We start from the raw sequence: 14,752 nt of genomic DNA on the forward strand, positions 1-14,752 counted from the left end.
CCTTCTATCCTTCTGAGATGGGCAAAATGAGGACTCTGATTGTTGGGGGCAAGAGGCTGACTCTGTAAACTGCTTAGAGACAGCTGGAAAGCACTGTGAAGTTGCTCTCCTCCCTCCCTCCCTTCTCTGCCATTATCAGAAGTTCAATCTTGACCAGCTCAAGGTTGACCTAGATTGTTGGGGGCAAGAGGCTGACTCTGTAAACCGCTTAGAGAGGGCTGTAAAACACTGTGTAGCAATGTTCCCTCTAATTTTTTTTCAGTGTGGGTAGAAAAGTATAGTGTCTGAGCGGCAGTCCCTTCGGGACTGGGCAACACAGAAGTAAAAAATATATAAATAAATAAATAAATAAACAAACAAATAAATATTTCTCATTTCTCTTTTTTCTCCCCTTTTTGCTTTCACTTCTTTCTCTCTCCTTTTCTCTCTCTCTCTCTCTCTCTCTCCTGTTTTCTTTCTCTCTCACTCACTCTCTTTCTCTCTCCTTTCTTTCTCTCTCTTTCTCTCTCTTGCTATCTCTCTCTTTCTCTCTCCCCCCCTCTTTCTCTCTCTCTTTCTCACTCTTCCTCTCTCTTTTTCTCACTCTTTCTCTCTCCCTCTCCCTTTCTCTCTTGCTCTGTCTCTTGTTCTCTGTCTCTCTTGCTTTCTCTCTCTCTCTCTCTTGTTAGCTCTTTCTCTCTCCTCCTTTCTTCTCTCTCTCTTCCTCTCCTTTTTTCTCTCTCTCTTCCTTTCTTTCTCTCACACTCTCTTTCTATCTCTTTCCTGCTTTCTTTCTCTCTCCCCCCCTCCTTTTTTTCTCTCTCTCTCTTTCTCTCTCGTACACCACGCCGGCAACAGAGAGAGAGAGTGGAGAGAGAGCGGAGGGCAGCTTGCCGGTCTGCGGCCCCCTGGATGATCAGCCCCGCATGGCCCCAGGGCCAGACTCCACTGTCGCCTCCGCCCTGTCCGGCTGTCCAGCTAAGTGGCAGCAGCCACGTCCACCCCTTCTCTCTCCCCAGCATCCACAGCACCCAGCCCCGCACTGCCTCTGCCTCCCAGTAGCGCTCCCGACCTCCCCTGCAGGAACAGGTGGTGGGGCGCCACAAAGGGCCATGCTTGAAGGCCGCCACGGCGCCATTATTGTTGTCATTGTTGCAGTGCAGAGTCACGTAGTCCCGGATTGCTCGCTTCTCTGGCCAGCAGAAAAGAAGGAAGGAAGAAAGGAAGGAAGGGAGAGAGAGAGGGAGGGAGAAAGGAAGGAAGGATAGCAACTGCATTTAGACTTATATACCACTACACAGCATTGTTACCCATAGCGATCTTAGGCAAGAAGAAGTGAGCGATCCGGGACTGCGTGGCTTTGCACCACTTCAAAGGTTTCTGTGTGGAGGGTTCCTAATGGCTGTGCAGGCGCGCGCCTGTACAGCTTAGAGGAAACAGTACTATGTAGTGGTATATAAGTCTAAATTCAGTTGCTATCCTTCCTTCCTCCCTCCCTCCCTCTCTTCCTTTCTGTGCAAAATGGTCAGAATGCAGTATTGCAGGCTAACTCCGCCCACTGCCAGCAGTTCAATTCTGATCTGCTCCAGGTTGACTCATCCTTCCATCCTTCCGAGGTCGATAAAATGAAGACCCAGATGGTTGGGGAGGCAATAGTCTGACTCTGCAAACCACTGAGAGAGGGCTGTAAAGCACCGTAAAGCGCTCTATCAGTCTAAACGGCAAGCGAGACCCTCCAGAATGCTCACCTGCTCCCATTGTCCCCCCGCAGAGTGTCCCCGCCTCTTCTGGGGTCCGGATTGCAAGGAGCTATGCAACTGCTACCCCAACGGGCAGTGTGAGGATGTGACGGGGCAGTGCACATGCAACGCCAACCGCTGGGGCCCGCGCTGCGAGAACGTCTGCTTGTGCAAACACGGCAAGTGTGACCAGAAGACGGGCAAGTGTTCCTGCGAGCCGAATTGGTGGGGCCCCCCAGTGTGCCAGCGCCTGCTACTGCAGCCTCAACTCCCAATGTGACCAGAAGACGGGACTCTGCCTCTGCCAGCCGGGCTGGTGGGGGCGCACATGCAACAACCAATGTGCCTGCAGCACCTCACCCTGCGAGCAGTTCACGGGGCGCTGCCAGTGCCGCAGCCGCACCTTCGGCCCACGCTGCGACCGTTACTGCCAGTGTCACATGGGGAAGTGCAACCAGGTGGATGGGACCTGCACCTGCGAGCTAGGCTACCGGGGCAAGTTCTGCCGCGAGCCCTGTCCGGCCGGCTTCTACGGACAAGGTTGCAGGCGACGGTAAGCAGGGGCCCCTTGGAATGTTCCCAACTCCCAGGGTTTTGGAGAGGGAGGGCAGCAGGGGTGGGTTGCTTACCTTTGCGGGTGCATCAGAAAGCCTTAAAGGACCTGACTCTGCCGACAGGCCATTGAGCAATTGATACATCTTTCTGTTCCGGCCTCAAAAAGTGAGAATGTCTTATTAAGGGGTTTTAACATGGTAGGTGTTGTATTGGCTCTGGGCAGGCTCCTGCTCCGAGGATTGTGCATGTTGGTTTGGGAGAATCCTCAAGTTCTCTGGTTTTACTGCCAACAGCTTCAGACAGTGAAGATTCTGTGTCAAGGGCAGACTCTGGGAGTGAAGCAGGATCGGACAGTGAGGCAGGCAGCCCATTAGTTAATGACACCATTAGTGAGTCATCATCAGACTCAGAGGAAGGTGGATTAATAAATGCTCGCAGGCGCAGGTTTATGACGAGAAGGGAACAACTGCACAAGTATTATAGAAGATAAGGGAGGACACCTGTGGCTGGAGCAATTAGGCTAATGGGGCTGCTGATAAATTGTCAGTATCACTGAGAGGGTGTGTGGGAGATTATCCGTTTGGATAAGGATGTCGTGTTTGAACTTTATTCCTGATTATTACTCTTGGGGAGATTTCACAGTTAAATAAAAACTTCTGGAGTGACTAAAAGAGGTTTTGGCTGTGATGTTTTTCACAGCTGATTCTATCTGCTTTGGTTTGTTTTATTCTCACAGCTGGCAAAATCTGTTATTGAGCTCTGTGTTTGAGCTCATTTGCTTCGTTTAAAGTGCGTGTGCACCCTATTTTTCTTTGATAAACTGTTCTGCATCAGTGTGTGTGTGTGTTTGAATTTACATTCCTGACTTCACTGGGGCTCGTAACATGAGCCCGGCATAACAGTTTTTTAAAATTGTTTTTAAGATGACATTGTGTTGTACACTGCCCAGAGTCCTTTGGGAGTTGGGCAGTGTTGTGGTTGGCTAGCAGCCAGGCTCTCTGGCCACGGACTTTGAGCTGGGGCCATCTGGGCATGGCTGGCCTGTGTAGCTGCTGGAGGAGTCAGAGAGCGAGCCAGAGGAAGAGGGAGAGTCTGGGTGTGAGGAGCCTACAGAGGCTATAGATCCCCCAACTGAGGATTTGCCAGGATCTGAGGACAAGGAAATGAGGGACCTGATCCTGAATGCTCGGGTGAGAAGGATGAGGGGCCAGCAGGAGCAGTTGAGAAGGATCAGAAAGAAGAAGTGGTAACTCTTGCAATGGTTATAAGTGTGAGCATGGTCATGTCATTTTTTTCAACGCCGTTGCAACTTTGAACAGTCACTAAATGAATGGTTATAATTCCGGGACTGCCTGCACTAGGCTAAAGTTTATCTTTGGATTGAGAAGAATCCCTTCCTTTAAAAAAAATTGGGGAAGAGTGAGTGGCAGAATGCCTGCTAAGGCAGAAATGAGCTGGTGCTTCCTGCATAGTAGTGTTCTGACCTGACTCCCTAACGTGACAAACCCTCTCTAGTTAAATTAAACGATTTGTTTAGGAGGAGTGCCACCAGTACCAGCAAACAGTTTCTCTCACACACATAGCAGGCTACAGCAGGGGGATCGTGCACGCAGGCATGGAGGGGGGACAGGACAGTATAATAACCCTGCAACCATTCTTCTCCTGTTTTAGTCTCTGATTGGGTGGAGGCATTGAATTATGGGTGTGGGCCCTTGCGTGTGTGCAATAGCCTTTGAGAACACACTTTGGGCACCCAAGGGAAAAAAAGGTTCGCCACCACTGGTATAAGATCTCCTATTTTAGTAGAGGTTTGGAGTAGGTCCCTCCCATCTGTATTATTCTTTTGTTCAGTAAATATGACCCAGCTCTCCAAACACAACAAACCCTCTGTAATTAATCAACCATTCCTTTATTAGGAGAAAAAGCAACCCCAGTAAAAAGTTTGTTTTTGCAAACACAGCAGGCTAACAAGTCTGTCTGGCAGGGGAGATGAATACAGTTGTCTGCCACATCTATTCACCTCCGCCCCCTGCCTTTTATCCTCTGAGCTAGAGTGGGGCTTTGCTAGCAGCCGTGGCTCTTCTGTCCCAAGGACCAGTCCATAGATTTCCTCTGCTCTCCTCTCTTCTGCCTTCTGTGCATCAGGCACAGGACCCAGCTGTTCCTCCTCTTCCTCATCAGCCACCTCCACCTGCCTTGATCTGAGGGCTGATGAATGGCCCAGGGTCTGCCTCTCCCTCTCTCTCTGCCAATTCCATCCCCTCTTCCCAGGGGTGGGCAGCAGGTAGGATGGGGTGGAAGGCAGTTCCACTGGCAGAAATGAAGCTGCATGCACAGCTCCAGCTGAACAGCGGCAGTAACTTCCTGAATTACTGGTCTCGACTCGGCTCTCCTTTTTTCCCCTGCTGCTGCTGCTGTGCGCTCCTCGCTTTTTTCCTCTTTCCTCCTTCCTGGCCTCGGACGAGCTTCCCTCTCTCCTGCCCAGCTCCCCTCCACCCTCATGTGGCCACCTCCCAAGGCCAGGAGAGCCACGCCATGCCAAAGCAGTCTGGGCTGAGGTCTTTTTCCCCTCGCAAAGCCCTCACTCTGCCCACAGCTGAGATGAAAAGGCATCGTGCAGCAATAACAGTTCACTTGAACAATGATGATCATTCAAGCCACTCCCACCTGGTCACATGGCTGACAAGCCACTCCTAAGCAGGCACGTGACCATCAAGACACACCCACAAAATAAGCCACACCCACAGTGTGGCAGTAAAAATTTTGGCTGCCCATTACTGCTTCTTCCCCCTTGGAGATCTCAGGTTTCCTTGAGGCTGACCCTGACTCCCATGCCACCACCTTATCTGATTCGGCTGCTGGAGGGGATAGCAACCAACAGGTCACAACAGGTTGCTTCCTGGCCCTTGGCCTTCACACACTTTCTGCTCCATCTCCGTAGGTGTGGTCAATGCAAGGAGCTGCAGCCATGTACCATTGTAGATGGCCGTTGCCTGGCCTGCGAAGCCGGTTGGAACGGCACCAAGTGTGACCAGATCTGCTCCTCAGGGTTTTACGGAGAGGGCTGTGAGCAGATCTGCCCTCCCTGTAAGGATGGCCACACCTGCAACCATATCAACGGCAAGTGTTCCCACTGCAATCCAGGCTGGATCGGAGACAGGTGAGTACCTGATGGTCCCTGAGTAATGAATATTGTGCTTGATAGTATCCCATCTCTGACCTTTTGGGGCATCTTCCGTTTGCAGCCCTTGGGGTTGCACACATGTGACACATTCAACATATTTATTTATTTATTTATTTTATTTATTTATTGGATTTATATGTGTGTTTTGGGTTTTAGATTACTATCTCAAGGGAACCCTCAGCCTTTATTTGATCCCAGAGTAATCCATTGCTGCTGCTTCAGAAGATGGTTCTCTTAGCCCAAATTGCCAGATCCATTATTCAAGGGGGGCCGTCGAATTAGAATTAGAAGAATTAGAGTTAGAAGAATTAGAATTAGAAGAATTAGAATTATTAGAATTAGAATTAGAAGAATTAGAATTAGAAGAATTAGAATTAGAAGAATTAGAATTATTAGAATTAGAATTAGAAGAATTAAAATTAGAAGAATTAGAATTAGAATTGAATTAGAATTAGAAGAATTAAAATTATTAGAATTAGAATTAGAATTAGAATTGAATTAGAATTAGAAGAATTAGAATTATTAGAATTAGAATTAGAAGAATTAAAATTAGAAGAATTAGAATTGAATTAGAATTAGAATTAGAATTAAGCTGGAAGGGACCTTGGAGATCTTCTAGTCCAGCCCCTTGGTCAGGCATGAATAACAGGAAGCCAGCTTCCAATAATCTTCTTGACTGTCTTCACCACTCTCTGTATGGGCTTTCTATCTGAGGTGCTGCTGCCACCAAACCAAGCAGGTGTGGTTAAAACGCTCTCCAATTGTGCCTCTGTAAAAAGTGGCCAGGAGATAAGGAGAAAGATGTGCTCTCCTCATCCGATGCAGGGAATACAGACACCGTCTTGCACACTTCACTAAGGATGACCTGTGGAGAGACTAGTTCAGATTGCTAGTTATCTGCGCTCCCAGATACTTAAAGGACCATCTTTTGCCTCATGTGTCCCAGCGGCTGGTCAGATCCCACAGAGTCAGCCTCCTCAAGATCCCGTCAGCTAAGCAGTGGAGGCTGGTGGGTCCTAGGGGAAGGGCCTTCTCTGTGGTGGCCCTGGCCCTCTGGAATCAACTGCTCCCTTGGAGATTCGTACTGTCCCCATCCTCCTGGCCTTTTGAAAAACTCAGTTTTGCCTGCAGACCTGGGGCTGTTGAGCAATAACATCTTGTTCCAGCCAGTAGTGTGTTAGAGGAGTGGATGAGTGATAGGTGACTGTATTATATTGTGGGATTCTATAATGGATGGATGGATGGATGGATGGATGGATGGATGGATGGATGGATGGATGGATGGATGGATGGACGGACGGATGGATGGACGGACGGACGGACGGACAGACAGATAATATTGTTGACCTTGAGTGGAGTAGGGCTATAGCTATATCTTGTGAAGGGATGCGCACATGAGAGAGATTTTGCTGTTTTTTTGCTTTTGCGCATGTGTGGAAGCAAAGAATCGCCAAAATCTCACACGCATCTCCTAATGAGATTTCAGTGCATTTTTGCTTCCTGCGCATGCCCAGATGAAAAAGCACGCTGGGACGCATGCGTTCACACACAAGAGAACCAGAGCTGTGTGCACAGTACTCTGTGCTCCTGCAGCCAGCACCCCAAAGTCAACCACTGAGCCTCCAGGTAAGATCTCTTCCTATCTCTGCTAACCTGCGTTTCTCTTGCTACCCTTTTCTCCAGGTGCGAGACCAAATGCCGCAACGGGACGTATGGCGAGAACTGTGCCTTCGTCTGCAGCAGCTGTTTTAAAGGGGAGTGCCACTTTGAGACCGGGAGGTGCCTCTGCCAGGCCGGGTTCCATGGGACATTGTAAGTGACCATCACATGAGAAGACTCAACCCCCCTCCCCTCATCCCACCCCTAGAGGCCTGGGCAAGGCTGAGCTTAGCCAAGGAAGCTGAAAAACATCGGTGGTCTTGCAAAAGCAACATGGAATATACGCTTTTCTTACACCTGAAAAGTTTTATGTTTCTGACTTGTAACTGTTGTAAGTGCTCCTGGCCCAACTCAGGTCATGTATGATTCTGAAAAGGAAGAGTCAGGCCCCTCTGGGTAGCCTAGGCCAGGGGGGCTGCCAGAGGAAGCTGAGAGTGAGAATGAGGCAGAAAGTGACTGGGGAGAGCCTGAGGGGCTGATGTGACATTGGGAGATTGGTCCCAGTCAGACAGTGGGGAAGACATGTTAGTGGAAAACAATTGGACAAATCCTCACTATAGAAGGGTGGCCAGAAGGCGAGAGGAGATCCAGAGTAAAAGGTATTAATTTACAGCCTTAGCTCTTTGAGGTGTGATGTCACTTCCAGGCAATATAAAGGAATGGGGTTGTGAGAAATAGGGCGTGGGACCTCAATGTCTGTTCTATGGAAGAGACGAGAAGCTGCGGTGTGCTTGAAACAAAGTTCTAAAATCATGATTTCTGCCTCAAAAAGACAATCTGTGCTGGATTGTTGTGGTAGAAAAAGTTTTTGGTGAGCTAATGCATATGTTTTGAGTAAATGAATGGGTGTTATCTAAGGAATGTAGATAAAGACGGAGTTTGGCACACTTCCCGGACCCGGAAGGAAAGCTGGCTCTAAATGAGACTCGACTCCTGTGTTACTTTTAACCCTGAGTTTGCATTCATGTATTTGAATGACACTCGACTCCTGTGCTACTTTTAACCCTGCATTTGCATTCATGTATTTGCTGGAGTTTGAATAAAGAGTGGGTTTTATTAATAAAGAAGTGATTTTCTGGAGATTGGAATTTATCGGAAGCCTGCGAAACAGAACAGAAACAGGTTCCTTTTCTATTTATGTAGGTCAGTAGTGGATTGCTACCGGTAAGGAAGAGGATGGCACACCGATAGCGCATGGTGTGCTACATGCACAGCTTCAGTTCTCTTGCATGCTTGTGCTTGCATTCCAGCATATTTTTGCTTCAAATGCATGCACAGAAGCAAAATTCTTGTGAAGAAACGCACGCACAAGAGAGATATTGGCGATTTTTTGCTTCTGCGCATGACTCTCTCCAAATAAGTTTTTGTTTTTAAACCCTCATCAGAGGATAAAATAATGTGGTGAATCTGACCAGACTAAGGATGCTAGCCAGATGAATATTTGGTAGGCAGATTTTCCCCCCCTATTTTCCTACCCCAAACTAAGGTGCGTCTTATACTCCAAAAAATACGGTAAGTAAAAAGTAATGATAAAAAAAGGACAATAGGATAGTAGAATAGGGACGGTATGCACAGAGGTGTGGTTATGCATGCTCTTTACAGACCTCTTAGAAATGGGGAGAGGTCGACTATAGACAGTCTAAGGTTAAAGTTTTTGGGGTTTGGGGAAGAAATCAGAGTCCAGGCATTGATCCTTCTGTTGCTGAAGTCGTATTTTCTGCAGTCGGGTTTGGACCGGTTTACATTTAGTTTAAATCTATTACATGCTCATGTATTGCTGCGGGGAAAAGATGAAGTAGTCATTAACAGGAAGGACATTTTGGTATATGATTTTATGAACTATATTTAAATCAGATCGGAGGCAACGTAGTTGTAAATTGTCTAATCCTAGGATTTCAAGTCTGGTGGAATAAGGTATTTTGTTGCGAGTGGAGGAGTGGAGGACTCTTCTTGTGAAATATTTCTGGACTCTCTTGATTGTATTAATATGCAGTGTCTGATATGCAGTACAGGTTCCAGACAGGTGAGTTGTATTCCAGAATTGGTCTAACAAATGTTTTGTAGGCTCTGGTTAGCAGTGTAATATTGCCAGAGAAGAAGCTACGTAAGATTAGATGAACAAACTCTTAGTACCTTTTTGGCAATGTTATTACAGTGAGCTCTAGCACTTAGGTCATTGGGAAATGAGTCCTCCAAGGTCTTTGACAGAGTGAGGGTTGTCTACAAGTTCATTTCCTCCAAGTTTGTATTTTGTATTCTGATTCTCTTTGCCAATGTGTAAGACAGAGCATTTATTGGTTGAGATTTGAAGTTGCCAGTTGTTTGACCATTATGATCAATGCTACATGATCAAGGTCTTTTTGAAGGGTAGCAGTATTGTCGGTGGTGTTAAATAGTTTAACATCAGCAGCAAAGAGAATGTAGTTGCTTATAATATGATCACAAAGATTGTTTATGTAGAGTATGAAGAGTGCATTCACTTTCTTTCTAATTAAGGACAAAGAATGGATAGGATCTTAAGTATTTTCTCCTCCCCAAAGAGAAAGTTATGGATCCTACCCCAATGATGGGTGAACCTTTTTTTTCCCTCAGGTGCTAAAAGAGTATGTATGCACACTATCACACATGCACGAGTGCCCACACCCCAAAATTCAATGCCTTGGGGGGGTGAAAAACAGCTTCCCCCACCCTCCGGAGGCCATTGGCCTGTTTCCCAACTTCTGAGGGGCCCATTAGGCCATTATTTTGCCCTCCCCAGGCTCCATAGGCTTCCCTGGAGCCAGGGAGGATAAAAACGCCCCTCCCCTATCCTCCAGAGGCTCTCTGGAAGACAGAAACACCTTCCCAGAGCCTCTATGTGAGCCAAAAATCAGCTGGCTGGCACAAACATGCATGCTGGAGCTGAGCTAGGGCAACGGCTCATGTGCCAGCAGATATGGTTCCAGGTGCCACCTGTGGCACTTGTGCCATAGGTTTGCCATCACTGTCCTACCCCATTCTCAAAAAAGACTGGGACTTTTTTAAAAAACAAAACAAAACGGTATCTTCTGGCTAGCAGAAAGTTTCTCCCTATGGCTGAACTGAGAAACACAATATTTTCATTTCCTGCTTTCTACGGTTCCTGGCCGCTTCATCGTGTTTAGCCATGGCATGCTTATTCAAGACAAAGCTTGTATTTATTGTCCTGTTTCCTCCTCTCCTCCCAACAAATTATTGCTATGTTTTCGGCAAAGAAAGCTGACTTCTCCCTCCAAGTTAAGGAGGGGAAAATCTTTCTACCCACCATTTCTTTTCTATTATATATGCAAAACAAAATTCTTGCAAGCTTAGGATTCTCTAAGATATTTTTTTCCAACATCTGCTTTCCCAACCTAGGCCACTCATCAGTGTGCTGGGATTAAAATTCACATCATTCCCAGATGGACTGCAGGATGCTAACCAGGTCCAGCCAGTTTGTACTAACCTCCCCCTAAAGCATTTTCTCTCAACTTTGGCCGTTTTAAGTTGGGTGGGCTTCGACTCCCAGAATTCTGGGAGTTGAGGTCCACCCAACTTTAACAGATTAGCAGAGCTGGAACGTATCTTGTAGGTCATTTTGTCCAACTCCTGCTCAAGCAGGAGATCCTACACCACTGATGGCGAACCCTATTTTCCCCACAGGTGCTGAAAGTGTGTGCACGTTTGCTATAGCGCATGTGTGAGTGCCCATAATTCATAACAACGCATGGTGTGAGTGCCCATAATTCAATGCCTGTGGAGCATACCTGGGCGAGGGGCAGCCCGTGGGCCACACCCCGGCCTGCCAGCTGTCTGTGACTGGCCTGCCCACTCTCTGTGACCGGTCCACAGAGGTCGGGATCCAGTCCCAGTGGGAGGATGAAAGAGCTCACCGCATCTGCCGGGGACTGCTCCGATTCCTGGTTTCCTGATGAATCATGAGAAAAGCAGGAACCAGAGGAGTCCCGGCAGATGTGGTGAGCTCTTTCGTCCTTGCACTGGTCCGGACCGTGACCTCCTACCGAGAGCAGCCGACCACAGGAAAACCACGCAAACACTCCAGCGCAGTGACTGTGGTGCACCATGTTGCCATAAAGCAAAACAATTAGGGGTCTGTAGAGTGGGTCTGGGTGTTTAGGTCAAGCCAGGGTCTGGGTCTTTACAGTATTGGGTAGAACTGAGTTAATTATATTAGTCCAGCCCTCTAAAACCATCCTAATTTCTCATGCGGCCTCATGGCAAAATTAATTGCCTATCCCTGCTGTGGAGGATGAAAATGGCCCTCCCCCCTGCTGGAGGCCCGAAATGGCCCATTTCCTAACTTCTGGTGGGCCCAGTAGACCCCATTCCCTGGGACTGAAGAGTCCTTGGAGATTGTTGGCCTCTAGAAAAACAGCAGACTCAGGTCATGTAGGAACAATCCCACCCCACCCCCAGTTGTTTTTTGCTGGATCAAAATGGAGTCGGCGAGTGGAACGTGGACATTTCAGCCTATTTTCAGATTGAATTTGCTGCGCAAAATGGCTGCCACTTATTTTCCTGCCGGGCTGGATCTTCGGCATCTTCGTTGCTCAGTCCTATTTAGAATCCCATCCTCGTCGCCAGTTGTTAAATACTGGACTGAAGAGGCCTTGAGACAGGTTGTAACAACAGCTCTTTATTGTAACAGTGGGTAAGATCCAGCAAAGAGCCAGGGTGACAGCCAGTGATGGCGAACATTTTTTCCCTCGGGTGCTGAAAAAAGTGTGTGTGCGCGCTATTGTGCATGTACGAGTGCCCACACCCATAATTCAATGCCTGGGAAAAGTGAAAACAGTTTCTCCCACCCCCCTGGAGGCCAGAAACGGACTGTTTCTCAAATTCAGATGGACCCAGCAGGCTCATATTTCACCCTCCGCAGGCTCCAAAGCCTTCCCTTGACCTGGGGGAGGCTAAAAAAAACCTCTCCCGCATCCCCCGGAGGCTCTCTGGGAAGCCAAAAACACCCTCCCGGAGCCTCTGTGCGAGCCAAAAATCAGCTGGCCAGCACACACATGTATGTTGGAGCAGAGCTAGGGCAACAGCTCACGTGGCAGGATATATGGCTCTGCATGCCACCCTGTGGCTCCTGTGCCATAGGTTCGCCATCACTGCTGACAGCTCTCCCCTTTTACAGATAGCTGTCAGATGACTCGACCAATCACAGGCTCCATTTTACCACTTGAATAGCGGACTTTGGAGTGAACAATACAGTCTCAATACGTAACAAGATCAGAGACTTGCCCCAGCATCTACGAAACCTCTTGAATCCAGATTGGGCCAAAATTGCTTAAAATGTCACTTCCTGTGGTTGCAAGAATAATAAAATCTCTTTTCCCTTTAAAACTAACAGCAGAGCAATCCTAGTTATTCTTACCAAGGTTGGAGGATATGAACATTATCCTTTCATTGATCATCTGTAGGTCGACCCCCAAAGCTGGAACATTTTTCAAATGTGCCTCGTCCTTTCTCCCTCCCTTCTTCCTTCCTGCTTTTTCTTTCATCCCTTCTTCCTCCCCCCCCCCCCCCCCGATTTCCTTCCTTTCTCTTGCACAGCTTCTGCTGAGTTCCAAGCACCTCTGTGTAACACATTTGGCACATTTGTAAACCCGGTTGTGGGGAGGAGAGAGAAAAACATCTGGATTTTCTTCCTTGGGAACTCAGTGCCATGCGTCCCCCTACATTGCTCCGGTCAAATGATGAAAGGACTTTGACGCAGGTGGAAGGGAAGCCCTGGGACACGCTAAAAATAGTTTTGGTGGGGAATTTCTGGTGGACGAGTGTGCTCTTCCTAGTCAGTTGGGAGGATTGCCTGGATTTGTTGGTGCCATCAGAAACATAGAAACATAGAAGATTGACGGCAGAAAAAGACCTCCTGGTCCATCTAGTCTGCCCTTATACTATTTCCTGTATTTTATCTTAGGATGGTTCTATGTTTATCCCAGGCATGTTTAAACTCAGTTACTGTGGATTTGCCAACCACGTCTGCTGGAAGTTTGTTCCAAGCATCTACTACTCTTTCCATGAAATAATATTTTCTCACGTTGCTTCTGATCTTTCCCCCAACTCACCTCAGATTGTACCCCCTTGTTCTTGGGTTCACTTTCCTATTAAAAACACTTCCCTCCTGAACCTTATTTAACCCTTTAACCTATTTAAATGTTTCAATTGTGTCTCCCCTTTTCCTTCTGTCCTCCAGACTATACAGATGGAGTTCATGAAGTCTTTCCTGATACGTTTTATGCTTAAGACCTTCCACTATTTTTGTAGCCCGTCTTTGGACCCATTCAATTTTATCAATATCTTTTTGTAGGTGAGGTCTCCAGAACTGGACACAGTATTATTCCAAATGGGGTCTCACCAGCGCTTTATACAGCAGGCTCACAATCTCCCTCTTCCTGCTTGTTATACCTCTAGCTGAAGAAAAGCTGAGGTTTGGCTTAGGCCATTGATGGTGAACCTATGGCACGGGTGCCACAGGAAGCACACAGAGCCATATCTGCTGGCACGGGATCCATTGTCCTAACTCAGCTCCAATGTGCATGTGTGCATGGGCTAGCTGATTTTGGGCTTACATGGAGGCTCTGGGAGAACGTTTTCAGCTTCTGGAGGGCCTCCAGGAGGATGGGGAAGGACATTTTTGCTCTCTCCAGGCTGCCAGGAAGCCTCTGTAGCCTGGGGAGGCCGAAAAACGGTTCTACCGGGCCCACAAGAAGTTGAGAAACAGGCTGTTTCCGAGGGCTTCTGGAGAGAGGGGGGAGACCATTGTTGCCCTCCCCAGGAATTGAATTATGGGTGTGGGCAATTGCGCATGCATGATAGCGCACACCTATGTGCTTTCAGCATCCAAGGAAAAAAGGTTCGCCATCAGTGGCTTAGGCAGTGTTGGCCTAGAAACTTTAAGATGATAATAATAATAATAATAATAATAATAATAATAATAACAACAACAACAACAACAACAACAACAACAACAGAGTTGGAAGGGACCTTGCAGGTCTTCTAGTCCAATCCCCTACTTAGACAGGAAACCTACACTACTTCAGATAGATGGTTATGCAACATCTGCTTAAAAACCGCCAGTATTGGGCATTCACATAGAAACATAGAAACATAGAAGACTGACGGCAGAAAAAGACCTCATGGTCCATCTAGTCTGCCCTTATACTATTTCCTGTATTTTATCTTACAATGGATATATGTTTATCCCAGACATGTTTAAATTCAGTTACTGTGGATTTACCAACCACGTCTGCTGGAAGTTTGTTCCAAGGATCTACTAGTCTTTCACAATTTCTGGAGGCAAGCTTTTCCACTGATCAACCGTTCCGACTCTCAGGAAATTTCTCTTTAGTTCTAAGATAGGTGGACTTCAACTCCCAGAATTTCCCAGTCAGTGATATTCAAGTTGCCAACAATAAGAAATGTTGGTTTAGGATTCTAGGCTACCCATCATCAATCACAATGAACATTTAGGGGGAGGGAGTAAAGAATGTTTCAGCCCAGAGTGGCGCCTTGGCCTAGAGGTGGAGCTCTTGCCTCACAATCAGGAGGCTGTGAGTTCAATCCTAGGTAGAGGCATATATTTCTCTCTCTGGACACAATGAGGGTAGAACAAGAA

At 47.4% G+C, this 14,752-nt stretch overlaps 1 protein-coding gene across 1 annotated transcript in view; it reads left to right on the plus strand.

Moving 5' to 3' along the window:
- LOC139172885 (scavenger receptor class F member 2-like) overlaps positions 1-14,752 on the plus strand; it is a 74,641-nt gene that overhangs the window by 30,123 nt on the left and 29,766 nt on the right. Inside the window, 4 exon segments of the mRNA XM_070762169.1 lie at positions 1,751-1,950; positions 1,952-2,271; positions 5,215-5,433; positions 7,141-7,269. Coding sequence (XP_070618270.1) covers positions 1,751-1,950; positions 1,952-2,271; positions 5,215-5,433; positions 7,141-7,269 — 868 coding nt within the window.

This window comes from Erythrolamprus reginae, chromosome 10 (genome assembly GCF_031021105.1).
Source record: "Erythrolamprus reginae isolate rEryReg1 chromosome 10, rEryReg1.hap1, whole genome shotgun sequence".
Taxonomy (NCBI): Eukaryota; Metazoa; Chordata; class Lepidosauria; order Squamata; family Dipsadidae; genus Erythrolamprus; species Erythrolamprus reginae.